The sequence below is a fragment of the Gorilla gorilla genome, chromosome 21 (genome assembly GCF_029281585.2).
Source record: "Gorilla gorilla gorilla isolate KB3781 chromosome 21, NHGRI_mGorGor1-v2.1_pri, whole genome shotgun sequence".
Classification (NCBI taxonomy): Eukaryota; Metazoa; Chordata; class Mammalia; order Primates; family Hominidae; genus Gorilla; species Gorilla gorilla.
In genome coordinates, this window is record NC_073245.2 from 74667543 (window position 1) to 74689941 (window position 22399).

Sequence of the window (22399 nt, forward strand, 5' to 3'; positions counted from 1 at the left end):
CTCCACAGATGCTCCCCGAGGCTCCTCTTGCCCACCCAGCTCCTTTTCTTCCCGAGTGGCAAGGAGAAGTGCTTGGGCTGGTGCCCTGTGCAGGCGGACCCAGCCCCATGACAAGCAGGCAAACCTGGGGTGCTCAGAAATGGGGGGGCCTCATGGAGCTCTGTGGGGTGGTCTGCGTGGCGACCGAAAGTCCAGAGTCCAGGATCCCACCTGGACGCCCCTGCCCCGGCCTGGGCCTGTGTAGCTGGGTGTAGGGGAGCCTCCACCCTGCCAGCCTTTAGGAGGGAAGGAGTAGGGGGCCCTGGGAACTCCCAGGGAGGGGGCCTGGGACCTCCCTGGGATCTAACTACCTACAACTTGGCAGGGAAGGGGCCGGTCCAGTAACAAGCTTGCTCCCAGGACCCCAACCCATCCCCTCCCTCAAGTGGGGGCCCCTGTCAGGGCACCTCCCAGCGCCTTGCTGGGGTGTGAGGCAGAGTCCAGGACTCCTGCCCCCAGATCTCTGGGGAGCCCCAGAAAAGGCATTGCCCGGGGTAAACATGCAGTGGCACACGGCTGCAGCGTCCACCCCGAGGCCGGGCACCTACACTTCCACGTGTCACCTTAATCTTATTTAACTGCGGTCCCCCTACCCCATACTCCCTATTCTTACCACTTGCTTGCCTCAGGCCTGGCCTGGGGAGCCCTAGTGAGCTCCAGGGGCCAGGAACCCCAGGGGAAACAGGCGGAATGGGGGCACCCCAGCATGCTGGGCAGGGTGACTAGGGACCCTGAGCCTCAACCCCTGGGGCCTGGCCTGCCTGTGCCCTCCTCCCCCACAGGACCACGGCTCCAGCAGGCCCTCCCCTGCCTCTGTCCTTGCCTGGCTGAGCTCTGGTTCTCACAGAGGGTGGGGCGGGTGGGGGGTGAGGGTTCTGAGCTTCTCCAGGAGGTGCCCACAGACGGCCTTATATGGCCAGAAGGCCTCGAAGCCCAGGAGGAATCTGACTCCTCAGGAGGGCCCAGTGGGCAGAGCCAGAGCCTGGGCAGGAACCTGGGACTGCGCCCTGGGCGAGGCCAGGGTCCCCACGAGCCCACGCTCAAATGTCTCCCATGAACCCAGCCTCCTGGGCTGAGAACCCCTCAGAAGGAGCCAGCTTGGCCCGGCCCCTCACCCACCTTGGGACATCTGGCTGGGGGTCCCACATGGATGGGAACACCTGCAGCTCTGCAAAGGCCCCTCCTCAGGACAAAGGCCTCCCCTCATCCCGGTCGGCTTTCCCGCACTGCAAGGGCAACTCCCCGGGCCTCACAGTCAGCCGCTTCCAGCCACATGGACGTCCACGGGGCTTCATCCCCTCTGCCTGCGCCCTGGTGTGTGCCTTGGCTAGCCAGGGCCCCTGGGGCAGAGGGAAGTGTCCCCCTCCCACTCCTCCCTCTCCTGACTCTCTCCCTCTGACTCTGCCTCTCTCTGTCTCCGTTTCTGTCTCTATCTCTGTATCTGTCTGTTTCTGTCTTCATCTCTGTCTCTATTTCTCTGTCTCTATCTCTTCGTCTATCTCTCTGTTTCTCCGTTTCTGCTTGTCTCCATCTCTCTGTCTCAATCTGTCTCTTTGTCTCTGTTTCTCTCTCTGTGTCTCTCTATCTCTCTTTGTCTCTGTCTCTCTTCCTCTCTTTGTGTTCCCCCCACTGCTGCCCTAGCCCTGCCAAGCTCAGCCAAGGGTCTTAGGGATCACAGGTGTGGGCCTCGGTCACGTTCACCAGGGATCGCGGGTGTGAGCCTCGGTCATGTTCATTAGGGATCGCGGGTGTGCGCCTCGGTCACTTTATTTGACTGGATCGAACGTGGGGCTTGGCTTAGTCTGGGGGCTGGTGCCACCACTGGGACACAACGGGCCACGGTTCCTGCCCAGGAGCTGGTCCAGATTCTGCAGTGAACCAGGATCCCAAGAGTGACGGCTCCCAGGCCGCGCACTTCCACACTGAAAGTGCCATCCACAACACGGTTGGGCCCTCTGTCCTCGTGCCCTCTGCCCGGGAGGCATGTTGCTGCCCCCGGCTCACAGAGGACAGTGCAGCATGTCCTTGGGCGTCCAGGATGAGATCTCCTGACCCACATCAGCCCCCCAGACAAAGCACATAAGGCAGAGGCAGCTCCGTGTGCTCACTGCTGCGTCCGAGCCCAGCACTGGGCTGCTGGACGATGGTGGCTGAATGACCGATCGCCCCTCTCCCGTCACCTTCCCACTGCCCTGGGACCCACATCCTCCCACACCAGGCGTGGCAGGCAAGGGCCCGGTGCCCAGACTCCAGCCTCTTTTTATGCCCGCCTGAGGCCCACACCGTGATCCTCACTCTATAGCCACCAACAGAATCAGGAAGTAAGACAATAACAACTACAGGCAGGATCCTGCGGGGACCAGTGTGGTGTCCAGTGTGGGAGCTGCTAGGACACCAGCTGGTGGTTCCTCAAAGGACTGAACACAGTTGCACACGGCCCAGCAGCTCCACACCTGGTAGCTGCAAGAGAAGCGTGAACACGTTTCTGCACAGACACTCGTGGGTGAACACGCACGGCAGCGCCAGGCACCAGAGCCATCAGGCAGAAACAGCCCAAATGGCCATCCAGGGTCGACTGGGGAGAGAAACGTGGTCCATCCACACAGTAGACATCAGTGGACAGGAGCGGCACTCTGTACAGGCAGGCTCTTGGAGGGGCTGCCCAGGGACCAGGGACCGGAGGCCTGGGATGTACCATGACCACTGGCTCCTCGCCAGTGTGGAGGGGGAGAGGGAGGAGCACGTGGATGCTGAGTGGGCCTGCAGAGCCAGTTCAGGCGGGCAGGTGCCTGGGAATCTTCAGTTGGAGGTCAGTAGAAGCAGGGTACTTCTTGGTGCTTATGGGCCACCCACACAGCATGCCAATACCAGCTGGACCTGTGCTCATGCACAGAGAGGTGGGGGCCTGTGTTTAGGGCCATCACATACCCAGGACACCCAGCCCTACACACTGACTCAGCCTGGGGTGGGAGACACAGCCCCGTAGCTGCCTCTGTCTTCAGCCCGGTCTGCCAGGAGCCTGAGTTACTAGGCAGGTCCAGGGCCTGACCCCCGTCCCCTAGGGTCTTCATTGATTCAAACCGCCAAGCAACACCTCAGCCACCTCCACCTACTGCCACCCCAGGTTCACAAAAGGAAGGCTGAAAGGTGGGAGGATGGCAGTGCCACTGAATCCCCTGGGCTGGCTGCCCCAGCTCTGGCAGGAAGATGCCCCAGCTGGGCCCCCATGTACCTGCCCGCTGCCAGGAGGGGGAGGGGGAGGGCCAGGTGAGGAGGTAACCCCAGGATCCCACTGGGCCCCCGATGTGTGGAGGGGCAAAGTGGTGGGTGGGCCCACTCCAGGCCTCTGTTTGCCACAAGTTCCAACATTAAGAAAATATTTGCAGCTCTCCTGGGGAGCTATTTCCTGGGGGAATGTAAACACACGGAGACTTGGAAGGCTCCCGCTGACCACAGATGGTGCTGGGGTCCACTGGGAGCCCACGTTCCCTCTCGCAAGGGATCTGGACCACCCCCGGCAGCCGGGTCGGGGGTCTGTGCGTGGCCTCCCACGGGGCTCCCTCTCAGAACCCGGGAGTGGCAGTGGGGACGGCGTGCAAGAGAGCAGCTGCCACGGAGCCTCCTGGCGGCCAGGGCAGGGCCGTCAGCCCAGTTGCCCACTGCCTGCTCCTGGCTCCACAAAGGGCTTGCTGGGCGGCTTCAGGTCAGAGGTGCAGCCCCCGCCTCCAGCCCCCTGAACACGTGGGGGTTGTGTTTTCTTGACCTGGGCCCCTCCGTGCCTCCCTCCCACCTCTGTGCAGGAGACCCAGGCAGCCTGTGCAGCCGACATCAGGCCGGGCGCGGAGCCGGCTCCCATCTCCTGAGAGGGACCTGCTGTTGTTTTTTTTTGTTTTTTGAGATGGAGTTTTGCTCTTGTCGCCCAGGCTGGAGTGCAATGGCGCGATCTCGGCTCACTGCAACCTCTGCCTCTCGGGTTCAAGCAATTCTCCTGCCTCAGCTTCCTGAGTAGCTGGGATTACAGGTGCTCGCCACCACGCCCAGCTAATTTTTGTATTTTTAGTAGAGACAAGGTTTCACTATGTTGGCCAGGCTGGTCTCGAATTCCTGACCTCAAGTGATCCACAGCCCTCATCCTCTCAAAGTGCTGGGATTACAGGTGTGAGCCACCGCCTGGCCCCCTTGTTATCTGTATTTTACAGATGGGGAGGCTTGGTTGCAGGTGAAGTGTGGCTGTGTCCTGCCGGCCCCCCGGAGCTGGTGAATCCCTGCCTTATCTGCAAGTGGCTTCTCCCCACACAGAAAGGCGAAAGGCGACCTCCGCCTGAGTGTTCCAGCAAAGGCCGACTGGCTCAGCTCCAATATGCCAAGCTCGGCAGAGCCTGGACAGGGCTCCCCAGGCCCCGCAGGAGGCTGGCGCAGGCCGCAGGCTGGCCTCCCTATCTCCACCAGGAATGCGCTGAGCCCCTGCACCCCTGCCCACCCAGGTGGAGGAATGTGGCAGGGGCTGCTGGGAACTCCAGGCAGCAGCCTGGAGGAGGGCTTTTGAGGCCTCTGCCTCCTGGAATTCCCCAGGCCTGGCACCAGGCGGCTGCTCCCTCAGGATCCGCCTGCCTCGGCCTGCCCCCAGGCGGCCGTGCTCTCAGATTCTCCTCTTCCCAGGCTGTGGGGACCTGCAGAGGAACCGGGCCATCTCAATTCTGCTCACTCTGTGAAAGTCCCCTGCTCAGAGAGGCCTTCCCTGGCCACCCTGTCCCTGGAGCCCCTTCATCCGGGCCATAGCCCTTCAGAGCCCCTGAACAGGCGCTGGTCAGACAGTCTGGCTGGACACTGACCTGAGGTGGGGCCGCTTGGCCCCCACTCCCTAGAGGCCAGAAGCACTTGCCCTCCAGTCGTGACAACCAAAAATATGTTCTGAGTAGCCCCATGTCCCGGGGGCTGAATCTCCCCGGTGAGACTCACAGCCCTACACCCTCCTGGGATGCCAGTTGTCCCGTCCTGGGCTGCGAGCTCCCTGGGCACAGGGCTGTCTGTTCCATGCACCAAGGAGCGCCTGTACCCAGCACGGGGCTTGGAAATGGCGGGTGGACATGACGGGTGTTCTGTGCTCTACGGTTCCCGGCTTCTGATTTGCAATTGTTTGGTAGAAACGGTACTTCCAGTGCCCACACAACCAATCTGTTTTTCTCCTTCTTACAGCATTGGACAAATTACATGAGGCATTTGATGCATTATTATAAAGGAGGCTTCGTGGGGGATGACTTCGCCCAGCTGTAGGCTAATGGAAGGGTGCTGAGTGTGTATAAGGCAAGAAGGCTCAGCTGTGATGTTCCGTGGGTTAAGTGTATTAGCGCATTTCAGCTGTCGGTATTTCTAACCTACCACGGGTTTATCAGGACGTGGCCTCACGGGTGGTCGAGGAGCACCTGTGTTTGTGGAGCGAATGAATGAAATGAATCAATACTGGTTCTCATGTAGCCTTGTCATGCAGGCCTGGAGCTCAGATGGTTCCTGGCTCCTGGTGCAGGCTCCTGGGTACAGCGGTCAGGCAGGGGCTGCCCTGTGTCCTGGCCGGAAGGATGGCTGGGGAGCTGGTGGGCCTGGCCCATTCCTTGCTCAGTCTTGGCTCAGCGCCTCCCTGGCTGGGAGCCTGGGAGAGTCTTAGGGCTTCAAGTGCTGAGTGGGGACAATGGTGCCTCCCTGCTGGGTGGCCGTGAGGACCCCTGAGGGGAGTGGGCAAAAGCACCCCGAGGCAGGGGCCCCAGGAAGCGCTAAGAAGTGGTGGCGCTGTGGGAGGGAGGTGGGGGCTGCGGCTCTGCCTGACTCCCAGGCCGGGTGCCAGGTTCTTGGCAGGAACCCTCCTGGGCCCTGCCAGTTGCTGGGCGCCTCCCACCAGCATGGCCGGTTGAGAGGTCTGCATGGCACGCAGTGGCCGGCCCGGGGGTGCAACCCCATCCCCTCTCTGGGGTCCCTTTGCAGGGCAGCCTTAGGCTCCATTCACTGTGGCCCCAGGGCCCAGGGCGACCTGTGACCCTGCGGAGCCACCTGCAGGAGTCCCAGCAGATGAGGGCCTCTGGCTGCCCCTCAGGGGCTTGTTGGGTCCCACAAGAACTTCCAGGGCCTCGGAGCTCCAGCCGGGCCACAGATCTGGGAACCTTGAGTGGCTGGGAACCCTGAAGAGCTGGGACAGCCAGGCTGAGCAAGACAAGCCTGGGCGACTCACCTGGGGCAGGAATGTGGATTCCATCACTCCGCAGAGGCTTTCAAGCAAAACACAGCCTCGCCTCTGGGCCTGTTTCTGCTGCGCGGGCACGTCCAGCCTGATGCTCTCAGAAGCAGCTGGGATGGGCTCGGGGAGGTGGGGGTGGAGCAGGAGTCCCAGCCACCTTCCTCTGGGGCCCATCCCAGGCTCCCGGCTGGGCACCAGCAGGGCTCCAGAAATCAGGGGGCCCCACACCATTGCTTCTGAACGTGCCGTGCCCGAAATCCCGCCATTCCCACTGGGCATGCCGGGCCCTGGAATCCTCCATGACTCCAGGGAAGCGACTCCGTCCCACTTGGCCTCAGTCCCTGCTCTGTCAATGGGCTGATAACTGCCCTTCCCACAGGGCTGCCATGGGGTCTCTGCGTGGCCCCAGCAGGTGCCAGGCTGCTGGTCAGGACCCCTCGTGGGCCTCCCAGGAGGTGGCTCCTCTCAGGTCACAGTTCACAGGTGGAAGGATGGAGCCTGCTGACGATGGCTCTCCAGGCCCTGCTGTCCTGCCCTGGCACTGGGGACCTTGTTCCATGGAGCCCTGCATCTGGCCGGCCACTCCCTTCCCATGCCTGCTTGCTGGCTTAGACATTCTGCACATTTCCCAGAGGGCAGGAGGAGCTAGGCCCCCTGAGAGCCAGTCCCAGGCCCCTTCCTGGACACACAGGCAGACAGAGATGGCTCATTTTCTTTTTTTTCTTTTTTCTTTTTTTTTTTTGAGACGAGTCTCACTCTGTCGCCCAGGCTGGACTGCAGTGGCGCGATCTCCACTCACTGCAAGCTCCGCCTCCCGGGTTCCCGCCATTCTCCTGCCTCAGCCTCCCGAGTAGTTGGGACTACAGGCGCCTGCCACCACGCCCGGCTAATTTTTTGTATTTTTAGTAGAGACGGGGTTTCACCGTGTTAGCCAGGATGGTCTCGATCTCCTGACCTCGTGATCCGCCCGCCTCGGCCTCCCAAAGTGCTGGGATGACAGGCGTGAGCCACCGCGCCCAGCCAGAGGCGGCCCATTTTCAGTGGGAAAACAGCAGCAAAAGTAAAAGTTAGTTTTTCTCTGTGTCTGCAGGTGCACACCGTGTGGACGCGACACTGCCTTTGCATAGTGCACCCCTCACGGTGTCCCTGGCAGTCCCTTTCCCTGTGGATCCTCCCCCAACCCATGGTGAAGCCTCCAAATGGGAAAACTGAGGCTCAGGGAGGAGAAGAGCCGGGTGTGTGTGGAGGTGGCACCAGAAACAGGCCTGTCTGATTCTCAGGTCTCTGCCTTAATTATGGTGCTGCCCTGGCTCCGGAATGCTGGGGCCTGGGGTCAGAAGTTGGCCTGGAGGCCGGGTGCGGTGGCTCACACCTGTAATCCCAGCACTTTGGGAGGCCGACGTGGGCGGATCACCTGAGGTCGGGAGTTCGAGACCAGCCTGACCAACATGGAGAAACCCCATCTCTACTAAAAAAAAAAAAATACAAAATTAGCCGGGCGTGGTGGCACATGCCTGTAATCCCAGCTACTAGGGAGGCTGAGGCAGAAGAATCGCTTGAACCAGGGAGGCAGAGGTTGCGGTGAGCCAAGATTGTGCCATTGCTCTCCAGCCTGGGCAACAAGAGCAAAACTCCAGCTAAAAAAAAAAAAAAAAAAAAAAATTGGCCAAGCATGGTGGCGGATGCCTGTAGTCCCAGCTACTCGAGAGGCTGAGACAGGAGAATGATGTGAACCAGGGAGGTGGAGCTTGCAGTGAGCCGAGATCACGCCACTGCACTCCAGCCTGGGGGACACAGAGAGACTTTGTCTTAAAAAAAAAAAAGCCGGGTGTGGTGGCTTATGCGTGGTGGCTCATGCCTGTGATCCTGGCACTTTGGGAGGCCGAGGCGGGCAGATCACGAGGTCAGGAGATCGAGACCATCCTGGCTAACATGGTGAAACCCTGTCTCTGCTAAAAATACAAAAAATTAGCTGGGCGTGGTGACAGGCACCTGTAGTCCCAGGTACTTGGGAGGCTGAGGCAGGAGAATGACGTGAACCAGGGAGGCGGAGCTTGCAGTGAGCCGAGATCGTGCCACTGCACTCCAGCCTGGGGGACAGAGCGAGACTCTGTCTCAAAAAAAAAAAAAAAAAAAGAAGTTGGCCTGGAGCCGGGAATGGGGCTCCGTCTATGCTGGGGTCAGAGGTCAGCTTGGGCCCAGGTCAGCACACAGGCCCATAGGTCCCAGGTGGGGACAGACCCCAGTCTCTGCCCCAGGTGGGCCTGGTCCTGGAGGCAGAGTGGGCCTTGCTTCTGGGCTCCCCTTCAGCTTCCTCTCTTTGAACCAGTTTGGCTGAGCTGGCCTGGCGCCCGGCCAGCATGGGAGCCCTTGGTGTGTCCACTGGGATGGAAGTGCCTCTTTTCCTGTCATTTGGCTCAGAATTCAGCCAGCCCCCAGGAGGTGTGGGGAGAGGACTTCTCCGGGTCTCCCTGCTGGGTCAGCCTGTACTCCAGGGAGACTCACGGTGGGACCCAGTACCCAGTGCCCAGGCCCGGCCAGCCCAGCCCCTCTGCCTGTCTTCACCATGTCCTGGAAAGGGGCATGAGGAGCCTCCGGGGAGGGGGGTGGGGAAGGTACCCTGGACCCCCAGGCTCTGACCCAGTGCCAGCCGTGACCACAGGGGTGGGACCTTCAGGATCTGGGCACTTTCTCATAGGTAGGTTCTCCCTCAATGTAAAAATTCTAAAATCTCATCAAGTAAAATAAATTCAAAAAACAAAATAGTAAAGTGAGTTAAAGTAAAACTGAATGGCACAAAATGGAAAGATGCGCTGGCCCAACACTCCCAGGGTCCCTGTGACAAATGCCGTGACAGTCTCCAGGGCTCCCGGGCAGCTGGGCCTCCCCCTCACGTTGGTGACCTCACTTAAGCCTCTGCAAACCTGGGGCGGGGCTGTTACTGCCTCTGTCTCTCCAAGACGAGAGGATGCCCAGAGTCATGGCTTAGGAGGCAGTGCCCCAGGAATCCCCTGACAGCTCACGGCCAGGTCCGTGTTCTCCCCACACCCCATAAGTCCCACTCTGAGGCTGGCTGTCGTAGCCTTCACCCAAGAGCGGGTTCTATCTGGGGCAGGAGTGGGGGCTGGTGGCTGTAGTTCAGTGTCGGGCTCGCTGCAGGAGAAGGCCCATCCCATGGCCCTGACCTGCCACTCACCCGGACACCCATCTTCCTGGCCTGGAAGGAGGATTTCCTTGTTCTGGGCTTGTTCCCTTCTACACACAATGCATTTGGGGCTGGCCTGGGCCCTGCTTGGCCCAGAAACAGCTGCTCTGGGAAGGAGGAGGGAGGCTCCTCTCCCAGCCTGCACCACAGCATGTCTGAGAACATGTTTACCTGCCTGTGAGGTGAGCCTGAAGGAGGGGCTGGAGAGCAGAGCCAGGGCTGTTGTGCACAGATACCTGCCCAGGCAGCCTAGGGGCCTGTGTGAGATTGGGGTGGCTATAGTGTGGCCTCCTGAGTCAACAGCCCCAAATCCAGGCCTAGTCTTGTGATCCTGGTCATAATAACAATGATGACAATAATGGTGGTGACAATGGTGGTTATGATGATGGTGACAATGACAATGTTGATAATGGTGATGATGGTGAAGATGGTGATGATGGTGATGATGGTGACAGTGTGTTGGTGGTGATGGTGGTTGTGATGGTGATGATGATGATGATGATGGTGGATATGATGGTGATAGTGAAGATGATGATGGTGAAGATGATGATGATGGTGATAATGACAATGGTGGTGACGATGATAGTGACAGTGATGATGATGGTGATAGACAATCATGACAATAATGATAGTGATGGTGGTGGTGATAGTGATGGTGATGTTGATGATGTGATGATGATGGTGGTGGCGATGGTGATGATGGTGGTGATGATGATGGTGATGGTGGTGATGATGGTGATGGTGGTGGTGGTGGTGGTGATGATGGTGGTGGTGGTGATGATGGTGGTGGTGTTGGTGACGGTGGTGATGGTGATGGTGTTGGTGACGGTGGTGATGGTGATGGTGACGGTGGTGATGATGATGATGGTGCTGATGGTGGTGGTGACGGTGACGGTGGTGATGGTGGTGATGATGGTGGTGATGGTGATGATGGTGGTGGTGGTGGTGATGATGGTGATGGTGATGGTAATGGTGGTGATGATGATGGTGATGGTGAGGATGGTGGTGATGGTGATGGTGGTGATAGTGATGGCGATGATGTGATGATGGTGGTGGTGGTGATGGTGGTGATGATAGTGATGGCGATGGTGGTGGTGGTGGTGGTGATGGTGACGATGATGTTAGTAGCGATGATGATGGTGATGATGGTGAGTGTTAGTATGCTGGGTGCCACACCTTTTTCTGAGCACTGGACAGGCATTGGTTTGTTGAAAGCAGCCAACTGCAGCACGGCTGGGTGGCTCCATGACAGTCGCTTTACTTTACAGCTAGAGGGAGAAGCAGCTAAGGAATTTGTGCCAGGTCACACTGCTAAAGAGGCACAAACCTGGGGTGACACTGGCAGTCAAACTTATATATAGCAATTGCGGGGCAGAATGGGGGCAGGAGCAGGTGTGAGTGTGCTCTCGGGTGGATGCAGGGGCACTCAGAGACCCTGACTGGGATCACGCTGCAAAGGCAGCAACTGCTCTGAGCTGCTGGGGGCTGCTCTAGGATTCTGCAAAAAAGGCTCAGGCCGACGGTGTGTTCGAGTGCTGGGTCCTCCTGCCTCCTCAATCCCTCCTTCACACCTGCCCTCTGGCCCTTTCCCAGGAGACCCACTGGAGGCCCAGTAAACAACTTACTGTACAGACAGCGGGTGGAGGGACGGAGGGGAGGGGCTCAGCTCCCTTCAGCCAGCCCCATCCCTGCTCCAGCACTGCTCTCAGACACCGCCTAGTGGCTTCTGGGGACAGTGCTGGTGGCCCCAAGCCTCCTGACAGCTAAGCAGTGCCACCTCCTCTGCAGGTCCCTGGAGGCTCTCCTGATGGAGCGACCCAGATGGTGTCCCTCGGGAGGACACTCCCCTCTCTGTTTTGGGGGTCTGCGATTTTGTACAGAAGGTTTTCTTAAAGAAGTGCTCATCCAGATTTCATGGGCTCAGGAGATGTAGGTTGCAGAGGTTTCCCTTGAAGAACTCAGCCTTGGAGACCCGGCGCCCAGAGGAGAGCGGACTTCAAGCTTTGTGTGAGTGAGTGTGTCCTAGAGTCTTGCCAAATAGCACCTATAGTCTCTGTAAAATTTTTGAGCTATAATTGATGCAAAATAAAATCCACTTTTTAAAGGATACAATTTGACGTTTTGACTTTTTTTTTTTTGACGTTTTGACTTTTTTTTTTTAGACGGAGTCTTGCTCTGTCGCCCAGGCTGGAGTGCAGTGGCGCGATCTGAGCTCACTGCAACCTCCGCCTCCCGGGTTCACGCCATTCTCCCACCTCAGCCTCCTGAGTAGCTGGGACTACAGGAGCCCACCACCATGCCCGGCTAATTTTTTATATTTTTAGTAGAGACGGGGTTTCAACACGTTAGCCAGGATGATCTCGATCTCCTGACCTGGTGATCCACCCGCCTTGGCCTCCCAAAGTGCTAGGATTACAGGCATGAGCCACCGTGCCCGGCCGATGTTTTGACTTTTATATGCAACTGTGAAACCACTGCCATCATCAAGACAGCATATACCTCCCATCACTCCCCGCGTTTCCTGTGTGTGTCTGTAATCCCATCATCAAGACAGCATATACCTCCCGTCACTCCCCGCGTTTCCTGTGTGTGTCTGTAATCCCACTTGCTCACCACCCCACCCCAGGCAACCACCAACATGATTCCTGTCAGTTTTGATTGGTTTGCATTTTCTAGAGTTTATACAAATAAAATCACACAGTATGCTGTCTTTCGAGGGGGACGTACCATTATTTATCCATCTGCCTGTTGGTGTATGTGTGGATTGTTTCCATTTTTGGCTATGACACATAAAACCTCGATGAACATTTCAGTACCAGTCTCCATATGGACATATGTTTCCTTTTCTTTTTCTTTTTTTTTTTTTTTTTGAGACGGAGTCTCGCCCTGTCGCCCGGGCTAGAGTGCAGTGGCGAGATCTCGGCTCACTGCAACCTCTGCCCAACGGGTTCAAGCGATTCTCCTGCCTCAGCCTCTCCAGTAGCTGGGATTACAGGCGTGCACCATCAGGCCCAGCTAATTTTTGTATTTTTAGTACAGACAGGGTTTTGCCATGTTGGCCAGGTTGGTCTCCAACTCCTGACCTCAGGTGACCCACCCGCCTTGGCTTCCCAAAGTGCTGGGATTACAGGAGTGAGCCACTGCACCCAGCCTGGATACAAGTCTTTTATCAGATACAGGTTTTGAAAATATTTTCTGCCAGTCTGTGGCTTTCTTTCTTTCCTTCCTCTCTCTTTTTTTTTTTTTTCTGGGTCTCCTGTCACCCAGGCTGGAGTTCTGTGGCATGATCATGGCTCATTGCAGCCTCCACCTCCTGGCTCAACTGATCCTCCCACCTCGGCCTCCTGAGCATCTGAGACTACAGACACACACCACTACATCCGGCCAATTTTTAAATTTTTTTGTAGAGGGGTTTCACCATGTTGCCCAGGCTGGCTGGCCTCAGACTCCTGAGGTCAAGCAACTGCCTGCCTCAGCCTCCCACAGTGCTAGGGTTACAGGCATGAGCCATCACTCCTGGCCTCTCATCTGCTTTTTTTGATGTGTCTTTGTCTGATTTGGGTATCAGGATAATACTGGCCTCATAAAATGATTGGAAGCATTCCCTCCTCCTCTATTTTTCGGAATAGTTTCAGTAGGATTGGTATTAGTTCTTTAAAAAATGTTTGGTAGGCCAGGTGTAGTGGCTCATGCCTGTAATCCCAGCACTTTGGGAGGCCAAGGTGGGCGGATCATGAGGTCAGCAGTTCAAGACCAGTGTGGCCAACATAGTGAAACCCCATCTCTACTAAAAATACAAAAATTAGCCAGGCATGGTAGCGGACCCCTGTAATCCCAGCTACTCTGGAGGCTGAGGCAGGAGAATCGCTTGAACCCGGGAGGTGGAGGTTGCAGTGAGCCGAGACCGCACCATTGCACTCCAGCCTGGGAGACAGAGCAAGACTCCGTCTCAAACAAACAAACAAACAAACAAACAAACAACAACAAAAAAACTAAGAACAGAGCTACCATAAATAAAGCAATCCCACTGCTGGGTATATACCCAAAAGAAAGGAAATCAGTATATGAAAGAGATACCTGGCCGGGTGTGGTGGCTCATGCCTGTAGTCCCAGCTACTGAGGAGGCTGACGCAGGAGAATCACTTGAACTCTGGGGGCAGAGGTTGCAGTGAGCCGAGATCGCACCACCGCACTCCAGCCTGGGTGACAGAGCGAGACTTTATCTCAAAAGAAAGAAAGAAAGAGATACGTGTGCTACAATGTTTATCACAGCACTATTATTTGTGGGAGATAAAAATTAAAAACAATTGAATTTGTGGAGATAGACAGTAGAAAGATGGTTACCGGAGGCTAGGAAGGGTAGCACAGTGGGAGGAGGGGGGCAAATGGGGATGGTTAATGGGTATAAAAAAACAGAAAGAATAAGACCTATTGTTTGATAGCACAACAGGGTGTCTACAGTCAATGATTTAATTGCACATTTTAAAATACCTAAAAGAGTATAGTATTGGATTATTTGTAACGCAAAGGATAAATGCTTGAGGTGATGGACGCTCCATATACCCCATGTGATTACTACGCTATTGCATGCCTGTATCAAAATATCTCATGTGCCCCATAAATGTACACACCCACTATGTGCCCAAAAAATTAAATATAAAAAAACTTTTTTCTTTTTTGAGACGGAGTCTTGCTCTGTCGCCCAGGCAGGAGTGCAGTGGCGGGATCTCAGCTCACTACAAGCTCCACCTCCCAGGTTCATGCCATTCTCCTGCCTCAGCCTGCTGAGCAGCTGGGACTACAGGCGCCTGCCACCACGCCCGGCTAATTTTTTTTTCTTTTTTGTATTTTTAGTAGAGATGGGGTTACACCGTGTTTGCAGGATGGTCCCGGTCTCCTGACCTCGTGATCTGCCTGCCTCGGCCTCCCAAAGTGCTGGAATTACAGGTGTGAGCCACCACGCCCAGCCCATATTTCTTTTTTTTAATGCCATTATAAATGGTATTAATTTTTTTTTTTTTGAGATGGAGTCTCACTCCGTTGCACAGGATGGAGTGCAGTGGCACGATCTCAGCTCACTGCAACCTCCGCCTCCCAGGTTCAAGCGATTCTCCTGCCTCAGCCTCCCAAGCAGCTGGGATTACAGGCGCCTGCCACCACGCCTGGATAATTTCTGTATTTTTAGTAGAGATGGGGTTTTACCATGTTGGCCAGGCTGGTCTCGAAATCCTGACCTCAGGTGATCTGCTAGCCTTGGCCTTGCAAACTGCTGGGATTACAAGCATGAGCCACCGCGCCCGGCCAAATGGTATTAATTTTTAAATTTCAATTTCCAGTTTTTCACTGCTAGTTGACTGAAAAATAGTTGATGTTTGTGTGTTGCTCTTGCATCGTGAAGCGTCACTCAACTCATTTATTAGTTTAGTAGCATTTTTGTAGGTTCAATTGGATTTTCTACATAAATGATCATGCCGTTTGCTAAGAAAAGTGGCCTCTTCCTTTCCAATCTGATGTTTTTTGTCCTTCTCCGCCTTAATGCCCTGGCTAGAACCTCCAGTATTGTGTTGAATAGAAGTGATGAGAGCAGAAATCCTTGTTTTGTTCCTGGCTCTAGGAAAGTGTTCCGTCTTTACCTGTGAGTAGTACATTGGTTGTATCTTTCACAGATGCCCTTTCTTAGGATGAGGAAGTTTCCTTCCATCTTTACTTTGCTGAAAGCTTTTTTTTTTTTTTTTTTTGAGACAGAGTCTTGCTCTGTTGCCCAGGCTGGAGTGCAGTGGCACGATCTGGGCTCACTGCAAGCTCCGCCTCCCGGGTTCACGCCATTCTCCTGCCTCAGGCTCCTGAGTAGCTGGGACTACAGGCGCCCGCCACCATGCCCGGCTAATTTATTTTTGTATTTTTAGTAGAGACAGGGTTTCACTGTGTTAGCCAGGATGGTCTCGATCTCCTGACCTCGTGATCAGCCTACCTCGGCCTCCCAAAGTGCTGGGATTACAGGCGTGAGCCATTGTGCCCAGCTGAAAGCTATTCTTTTTAAAAATCAGGAATGCATATCGGATTTTGTCAAATGCTCTTTCTGATTACCTGATCTTGAGATGATCATGTGGTTTTCCATTTTAGTGTGTTATAGGATGAATTATTTTGATTGATTTTTGTTTTGTTTTTTGAAACGAAGTCTTGTTCTGTTGCCCAGGCTAGAGTACAGTGGCATGATCTTGGCTCACTGCAACCTCTGTCTCCTGGGCTCAAGTGATTCCTGTGTTTCAGCCTCCTGAGTAGCTGGGATTACAGGCGCTCACCACCATGCCCAGCTAATATATATATATATATTTTTTTTTGAGACAGGGTCTCACTTTGTCACCCAGGCTAGAGTGCAGTGGTGGGAACATGGTTCACTGTAGCTTGGACCCCCTAAAGCATCCTCCCATCTAAGTCTCCCAAGTAGCTGGGACCCCAGGCAGGCACCACCACACCTGGATAATTTTTTAATTTTTGTTTTTCTTTTTGAGATGGAGTTTTGCTCTGTCACCCAGGCTGGAGTATGGTAGCACGATCTCAGCTCACTGCAACCTCTGCCTCCTGGGTTCAGGCGATTCTCCTGCTTCAGCCTCCCGAGTAGCTGGGACTACAGGCGTGTGCTAACACGCCCGGCTAATTTTTGTATTTTTAGTAGAGACAGGGTTTCGCCATGTTGGCCAGGCTGGTCTTGAACTCCTGACCTCAGGTGATCCACCCGCCTCAGCCTCTCAAAGTGCTGGGATTACAGGTGTGAGCCACTGTGCCTGGCCGTAATTTTTAGAATTTTTTTGTAGAGATGAGGTCTTGCCATGTGTTCCCAGGCTGGTTTCAAACTCCTGGGCTCAAGCAATCCTCCCACCTTGGCCTCCCTAAGTGCTGGGGTTACAGGCATGAGCCACCATGCCTGGCTTCCCTTAACATTTAAGCATGCCCCTTACATATGTATGTATGTATTTATTTATACATATCCATCTCTCCTTTATTAGCAGCTTACCTTTTTTTTTCTTTTGAGATGGTCTCACTCTGTTGCCCAGACTGGAGTGCAGTGGTATGATCTTGGCTCACTGCAACCTCTGCTTCCTGGGTTCAAGCAGTTCTCCCACCTCAGCCTCTGGAGTAGCTGGAGTTACAGGCGTGCACCACCACACCTAGCTAAGCATGCCATTTATAATTGGGCTCCACTTTCACTTCCTGCTTGCACTGAACCTACAGATGGCCAGTGGTCTTCTCAGGTCTTCTCTGAGCATGCATCCTGTCCTGGACATGCATGTATGTAGCTCTGTCAAATTCCCTAGTATACAGAAGTGGGTTTTTTTTCCAGACAGAGTCTCATTCTGCCACCCAGGCTGGAGTGCAGTGGCGCGATCTCCGCTCACTACAACCTCTGGCTCCAGGGTTCAAGCGATTCTCCTGCCTGAGCCTCCCGAGTAGCTGGGATTATAGGCATGTGCCATCACGCCTGGCTAATTTTTGTATTTTTAGTAGAGATGGGGTTTCACTATGTTGGCCAGGCTGGTCTTGAACTCCTGACCTCAGGCGATCTGCCCGCCTCAGCCTCCCAAAATGCTGGGATTACAGGCTTATTTATTGTATTTTTAATATTTTTAACATTTATATACTTCTATAATATATATTTTTATTGTATCATTTATATTTTTTGTATTCATGTTGTAGTTTGCATATCTGTTAGTTTTTTAGAGTGCAACTTATTATTGAACATGTTTCAAAAGCAGTGAGAAAGACAAGAGCCCATGTCCTCAACAGCCTCCTTAGATTCTTCTTTCCTTCTCTTTTCTCCTCCTGAGCTCAGGCAGCAGTGGTGGAGGAGACAGGACCTCCTACTGGGGCAGCACCAGCCACTGGAGCAGACTCAACAGTCCCCACCACTGCCAGTGAGGTTCCTGATGGTGATGCTGGCAAGACTAGAAAGGTTTGACATTTACACTAGCTGCTTCAGTGAGGGCATTGATTCTGTCCTCTGTGACAGTCACTTCACTGTCATGCAGGATAAGGGCTGCGTAGATGCAGGTAAGCTTGGATAGAGACCAAGATACGGGCTTGCGGGGCTGCTGGCTGTGGTGCTAAGTGCTGGATGAAATGAGGGCCTCACCCTAGCACAGCCTTAGCTTCCCTGCTCCCCACTTTAGCAGCAGCTAAGGAAATTCATATCTATTACTATAACTGGGATCTTTTTTTTTTTTTGATATGGAGTTTTCCTCTTATTGCCCAGGCTGGAGTGCAATGGCACCATCTCGGCTCACTGCAACCTCTGCCTCCCAGGTTCAAGCAATTCTCCTGCCTCAGCCTCCCGAGTCTGGCTGAGATTACAGGTGCGCATCGCCACACCTAGCTCATTTTTGTATTTTTACTAGAGACGGGGTTTCACCATGCTGGCCAGGCTGGTCTTGAACTCCTGACCTCAGCCGATCCACCTGCCTCAGCCTCTCAAAGTGCTGGGATTAAAGGCGTGAGCCACCGTGCCAGGCCCTGGATCTTTTTTACTTCTCTGCTAAAGTTTTTTTCACCATATGGAGGGTGTTATGTAAAAACTGTTATAATAATGGCCTTGTCTGCTAACTCTAACATCTGTCTTAGTTCTAGAACAATTTCCACTGATTCCTTTTTTTTTTCATTACAGGCCGTATTTTCCTGCTTCTTTAAATGCCTGGCAGTCTTTGACTGGATGCCACACAATGTGACTTTTACCTTACTGGGTGCTTGATATTACTGTATTCCTGTGAATATTCTTCAGCTTTTTTTCTGGGATGCAATTAAATTACTTGGAAGCAGTTTGATCCTTTCAGGTCTTGCCTTTATGATTTCTTAGATGGGACCCGGGAAGCATTCAGGGCAGGGATAATTATTCTCCGTGACTGAGGCAAGACCCTTCTGAATATTCCATCCAATGTCTTGTGATTCTGAGTTTGGAAAAGTTGAGGAAAGCAAGCACTTTTTCCACTCCCGTGTGAGCACTGAGTAATCTTTCTGGCTGTTTTTTACTCCAGCCTCTAGGAAATGTACTGACAGTACTCTCCTGACCACTCAAGGAAGACCCTCTGCAGACCTCTGGAGTTCCTTCTGCTATTCTGTCCTTTCTAATCCTCTGGCTGCCCCTGTCTCTGGCTTTTCAGCTAGAGAGAATCTCTTAACCTCCCAGGCCTTGCTGGGCAACCCACACACAGACACAGATGGGAAGGTCAGTTCTGCAGATCTCCAACTGCAAACATCAAGACATCTCCGTACACATGCTGAGGGTCTGGAAAGAGCACACATCTCAGAGCCTGCATGAACAGTCACCTTCCTGAAAGACAGCAACCTCAGTGACCTCACTTCTGACGCCTGGTTGCTGGAGTCAGTGGAAGCAACAGCAGACATGCTGCCCACACGAACATGTGGTTTCCAAGCCCAACAGAACTTGCAGCCTCAGTTCCAACCAGGTCCAGATGTTAAACCTTCCCACAGTTGGAATGAAGTTGGCCTGACTCGGACAGTGCTGTGTCAGGTATCCTTGGTGCCTTCACTTAATCTTGTGTCCAGTGTGCCTACTGTGTGCAGCCCCACAGGAGCGCAGCTCCAGCTGCCTCAGGTGACAGGGAAGATGCCAAACAGTTTCACAAATCAGTGTCCAGTGACAAGCAGATTGTCACGAGAAGAAAAGTGGGTTCTCTGAGAGCCCTTACCTGTACAAGCTGACGAGGGCTTGGGTCAGCAAAAGAATGTGGGAGCTGAGACTTGGAGCTCAGTGTGGAGTAGGGTTGTCCAGGCAAAGGGGCAGCGCGGGCACCACCTGTGTTTCCAGAGGCTCCTGTGGCTTAGCCTACGGGGCCGCTATAGGAGAGGCAGGATGTTCGTGGTCCTGAGCCTGTCCTCGTGGGGTCTTGTCTCATCTGGAAGACAAAGTCCCAAGCGGACATTTTAACTGAGGGACTGCCATGCACACTCCCACAAAGGTGGGGTGGGGGCGACTCTGAGATGTTAGTGGCACAGTCTGGGGTTTTTATTTTCTCCATTAATGGACCCTCGACACCAGGAATGGGCATGACATCAGCACTTCTCAGTCAACACTGCTCCGTGGAAGAATGGGATGGGAGAAATTGGGAGGGGTTGGGGCAGGGAGAGGACTGTGGAGTTTGGCCCTAGTTCTGCCACTAGGCTTGGCCAAGCCCCTTTCCTGCTTGGGCCTTGGTTTTTTTTCTGAGGCAGAGTTTCACTCTTGTTGCCCAGTCTGGAGGGCAGTGGTGCAATCTCGGCTGACTGCAACCTCTGCCTCCCGGGTTCAAGCGATTTTCCTGCCTCAGCCTCCCGAGTAGCTGGGATTACAGGCGCCCACCACCACGCCCAGCTAATTTTCTGTATTTTTAGTAGAGACGGGGTTTCACCATGTTGGCCAGACGGGTCTCGAACTCCTGACCTCAGGTGATCCACCCACCTCCGCCCAAAGCACTGGGATTACAGGCCTGAGCCACCGCACCTGGCCACTGAGTCTTACTTTTCTGAGGCTAGTTCTACATCCTAGGATCATGTCCCCCGCCCAGAGAAGACCCCAATATAGGCCGCGCTGCTCCTTCCGTCTACCGGCTTGGAGCTTCTCCTGGCAACAGGGTTCAGGACACTAACAAGGCCTTTCTCAAGACCCCACCCATAACCAACGACCATACTTCGTGGGTCCATCTTTGTAACATCTTTACTTCCTTGGAGCAAATTCCCAGGAATGGCTTTTCGGGGTCCAAGGGTATGCACCTCTAGCACTACGACAAATGCGGCCAACACGCTTCAGGGAAACGGTGCCCCAGTTTGCATTCTGCTTCCCCTGCCCTGCCCTGGGGGTCTGATTGGTGAAACATGGGATGGCAGAGCGGTCGGGTGTTTCTGATTCCACGGTGGGCCGGGGTCTTTTCCTACCCTCGGGAGCCGTCTGGATTTCTCCTCTGCCGAGTTCCTGCGGGTGTCCTTCGCCCACCGGCCCGGGGGAGTGAGTAGCAGGCACCAGGTGAGCAGGCCTCCGCTCGCAGCGGCTACGTGCACGGGCAGGAGCACCGCCCCACGCCCCAGGTGGCCGCAGGGTGAGGGGACCGGGGGGCGGGAGGCGCACAATGGGGGGCACGCCCGTATCTCTAGCCCGGCCGGCAGCGGGAAGCGAGGCTCAGTCCTCGCCCCTTCTCCCAGCTGCTATTCGGGGCTCCCGAGGCGCTCACAGGGGTCGACTGCGTCAGTGGGGCACAACCCAGGGGCCAAGCTAAGACGCCACACACGGCAACCACCCTCAACGACAACCACCCCCACGACGCCCCGCGCCCCAGGGCCAGCAGGCTGGGGTCCGAAAACCTCCTCGCCGGAAGCGGAAGTGCGTCACGGCGACGGCCGGCAAGCACGCACCGCGCAGACTCGCTGTGGTGGCGTGACCCGGAAGCGCTCGCCGAGGCCCCTCCTTGCCCGCCGATATCTCTGCCGGGTGACTGGCTGCTTCCTTTCTCTCTCGCGCGCGGTGTGGTGGCAGCAGGTGTGGCGCGCGGCGCGGGCTTCGGGCTCAGGGCTGGGGCTGGGGCGGGAGTGGGGGCTTGGACGCGGGGAACGGGGTGCTGGGTGCGGCTGGGGCCGTGACCCTAGGGGCCGGTTTGCGCCGGGACCCGGGGCACGGTTCCGGCCGTACTCACGGCGCCGCGCGGTGACCCCCCAGGCGCAGCCCAGCCTCGAAATGCAGAACGACGCCGGCGAGTTCGTGGACCTGTACGTGCCGCGGAAATGGTAAGCGCCCCCCACATGCCCCTCTTCCGTCCTTACCTAACCACCACGTCCCCTCGCCTGCCCTTGTTCCTCCACACCCCTCCCGTCCTTATCTCGTCACGTCCCTAACTTGTCCTGCCCCCGACGTTACTCTTTTCCATTCATATACCCCCCAACCCCCCTCGTCCCCTTTCATTCTTACCACCCAAGTCCCCTCTGCTCACTGCGCCTTTTCTCCACAGCTCCGCTAGCAATCGCATCATCGGTGCCAAGGACCACGCATCCATCCAGATGAACGTGGCCGAGGTGAGCTGGGAGCCCGGGAGGCGGGAAGGTTGTGATATATGTGTGGGAAAGGCAGGCTGTCCCATTGTGGAGGAGCCCCCTAGGGTGAAGGTACAGGCAGAGGCTGGCTTTGAGGATTGGTGTTTCCCAAACCTGGGGGAGTGGTTTGTGACCCTTCTTCTCTTTCTAGGTTGACAAGGTCACAGGCAGGTTTAATGGCCAGTTTAAAACTTATGCTATCTGCGGGGCCATTCGTAGGATGGTGAGTGTTTCCCTGGGCTTTGCTCATCACTTCGGGACATCGTGGACTTTACCGTGCGCATTGGAGTGTGTGATGGTGCCTGAGTAGATTTGCTGGCAGAGTAGTTTGAGCCAGCTGGACTGGGCTGGCCGCCTGCCGCTTCTTGAGGGTGGAAGAGGGGTGCTCTGAGAAGATACTCAGGCAGCAGACTCTGCCTCTCACTAGGAGGTGCCCCCCAACCCCGCTCCACCATAGTCAGGCTGCAGGCTGCCCCGGGAGAGGTGGCTCCCCTTCTGCGCCTGTCTCCATTCGCTCAGCGGGGGAGAGACGTGGGCTGGTGGCACAGCTGACCTTCTGCTATCTCAGGCAGCCGGAGTGGAAATATTCTTAGTGTGCTTTTTTTTTTCTTAAGGGTGAGTCAGATGATTCCATTCTCCGATTGGCCAAGGCCGACGGCATCGTCTCAAAGTAAGGTTGGGGGCTCACATTTGGGCAGAGTGAGTGGACTAGGACTGCTCCAGAGGCGTGGTCTTAACGTTGTCCTTTTCCCCTGGTTCTAGGAACTTTTGACTGGAGAGAATCACGGATGTGGAATATTTGTCATAAATAAATAATGAAAACCTACCTGTGCAGGTTCATTCTGTGTCTGTAGGCCCAG

At 55.2% G+C, this 22399-nt stretch overlaps 2 protein-coding genes and 1 long non-coding RNA gene across 5 annotated transcripts; 1 reads left to right on the plus strand and 2 right to left on the minus strand.

The window, feature by feature from the left end:
• Positions 1–5251: 5251 nt before the first annotated feature.
• LOC109024356 (uncharacterized) lies at positions 5252–20860 on the minus strand. 3 transcript variants are annotated; one of them, XR_002003847.4, is made up of 4 exons: positions 20394–20860; positions 19172–19378; positions 13548–13669; positions 5252–5462 (listed from the first exon to the last, which is right to left on the minus strand). It is a non-coding gene; the product is annotated as an uncharacterized lncRNA (long non-coding RNA). The 3 variants fall into 3 exon arrangements; XR_010132330.1 differs by having other exon boundaries at positions 13548–13687; positions 20394–20845; XR_008674519.2 differs by having other exon boundaries at positions 13548–13693; positions 20394–20845.
• LOC129529111 (BRD4-interacting chromatin-remodeling complex-associated protein-like) lies at positions 8332–13539 on the minus strand. The gene is made up of 2 exons (XM_055372883.2): positions 11581–13539; positions 8332–10738 (listed from the first exon to the last, which is right to left on the minus strand). Exon 2 carries the CDS (start codon positions 10669–10671, stop codon positions 9244–9246), a length of 1428 nt encoding a protein of 475 aa, XP_055228858.2. The 5' UTR covers positions 10672–10738; positions 11581–13539; the 3' UTR covers positions 8332–9243.
• An 8-nt stretch (positions 20861–20868) lies between the features above and the next one.
• RPS21 (ribosomal protein S21) lies at positions 20869–22365 on the plus strand. The gene is made up of 6 exons (XM_004062493.4): positions 20869–20991; positions 21169–21236; positions 21458–21521; positions 21691–21762; positions 22154–22209; positions 22302–22365. The coding sequence occupies exons 2-6, from the start codon at positions 21187–21189 to the stop codon at positions 22309–22311; spliced, it is 252 nt and encodes an 83-aa protein (XP_004062541.1). The 5' UTR covers positions 20869–20991; positions 21169–21186; the 3' UTR covers positions 22312–22365.
• Positions 22366–22399: the final 34 nt, after the last annotated feature.

Coding starts and splice junctions, on each gene's coding strand:
- LOC129529111 (XM_055372883.2), bottom strand. CDS start 10,671: ATGCCTGTCCAGTGCTCAGAAAAAGGTGTGGCACCCAGCATACTAACA.
- RPS21 (XM_004062493.4), top strand. CDS start 21,187: ATGCAGAACGACGCCGGCGAGTTCGTGGACCTGTACGTGCCGCGGAAA. Junction 21,522..21,690: donor TCCAGATGAACGTGGCCGAG/GTGAGCTGGGAG, acceptor TTCTCTTTCTAG/GTTGACAAGGTCACAGGCAG. Junction 21,763..22,153: donor GCGGGGCCATTCGTAGGATG/GTGAGTGTTTCC, acceptor TTTTTTCTTAAG/GGTGAGTCAGATGATTCCAT.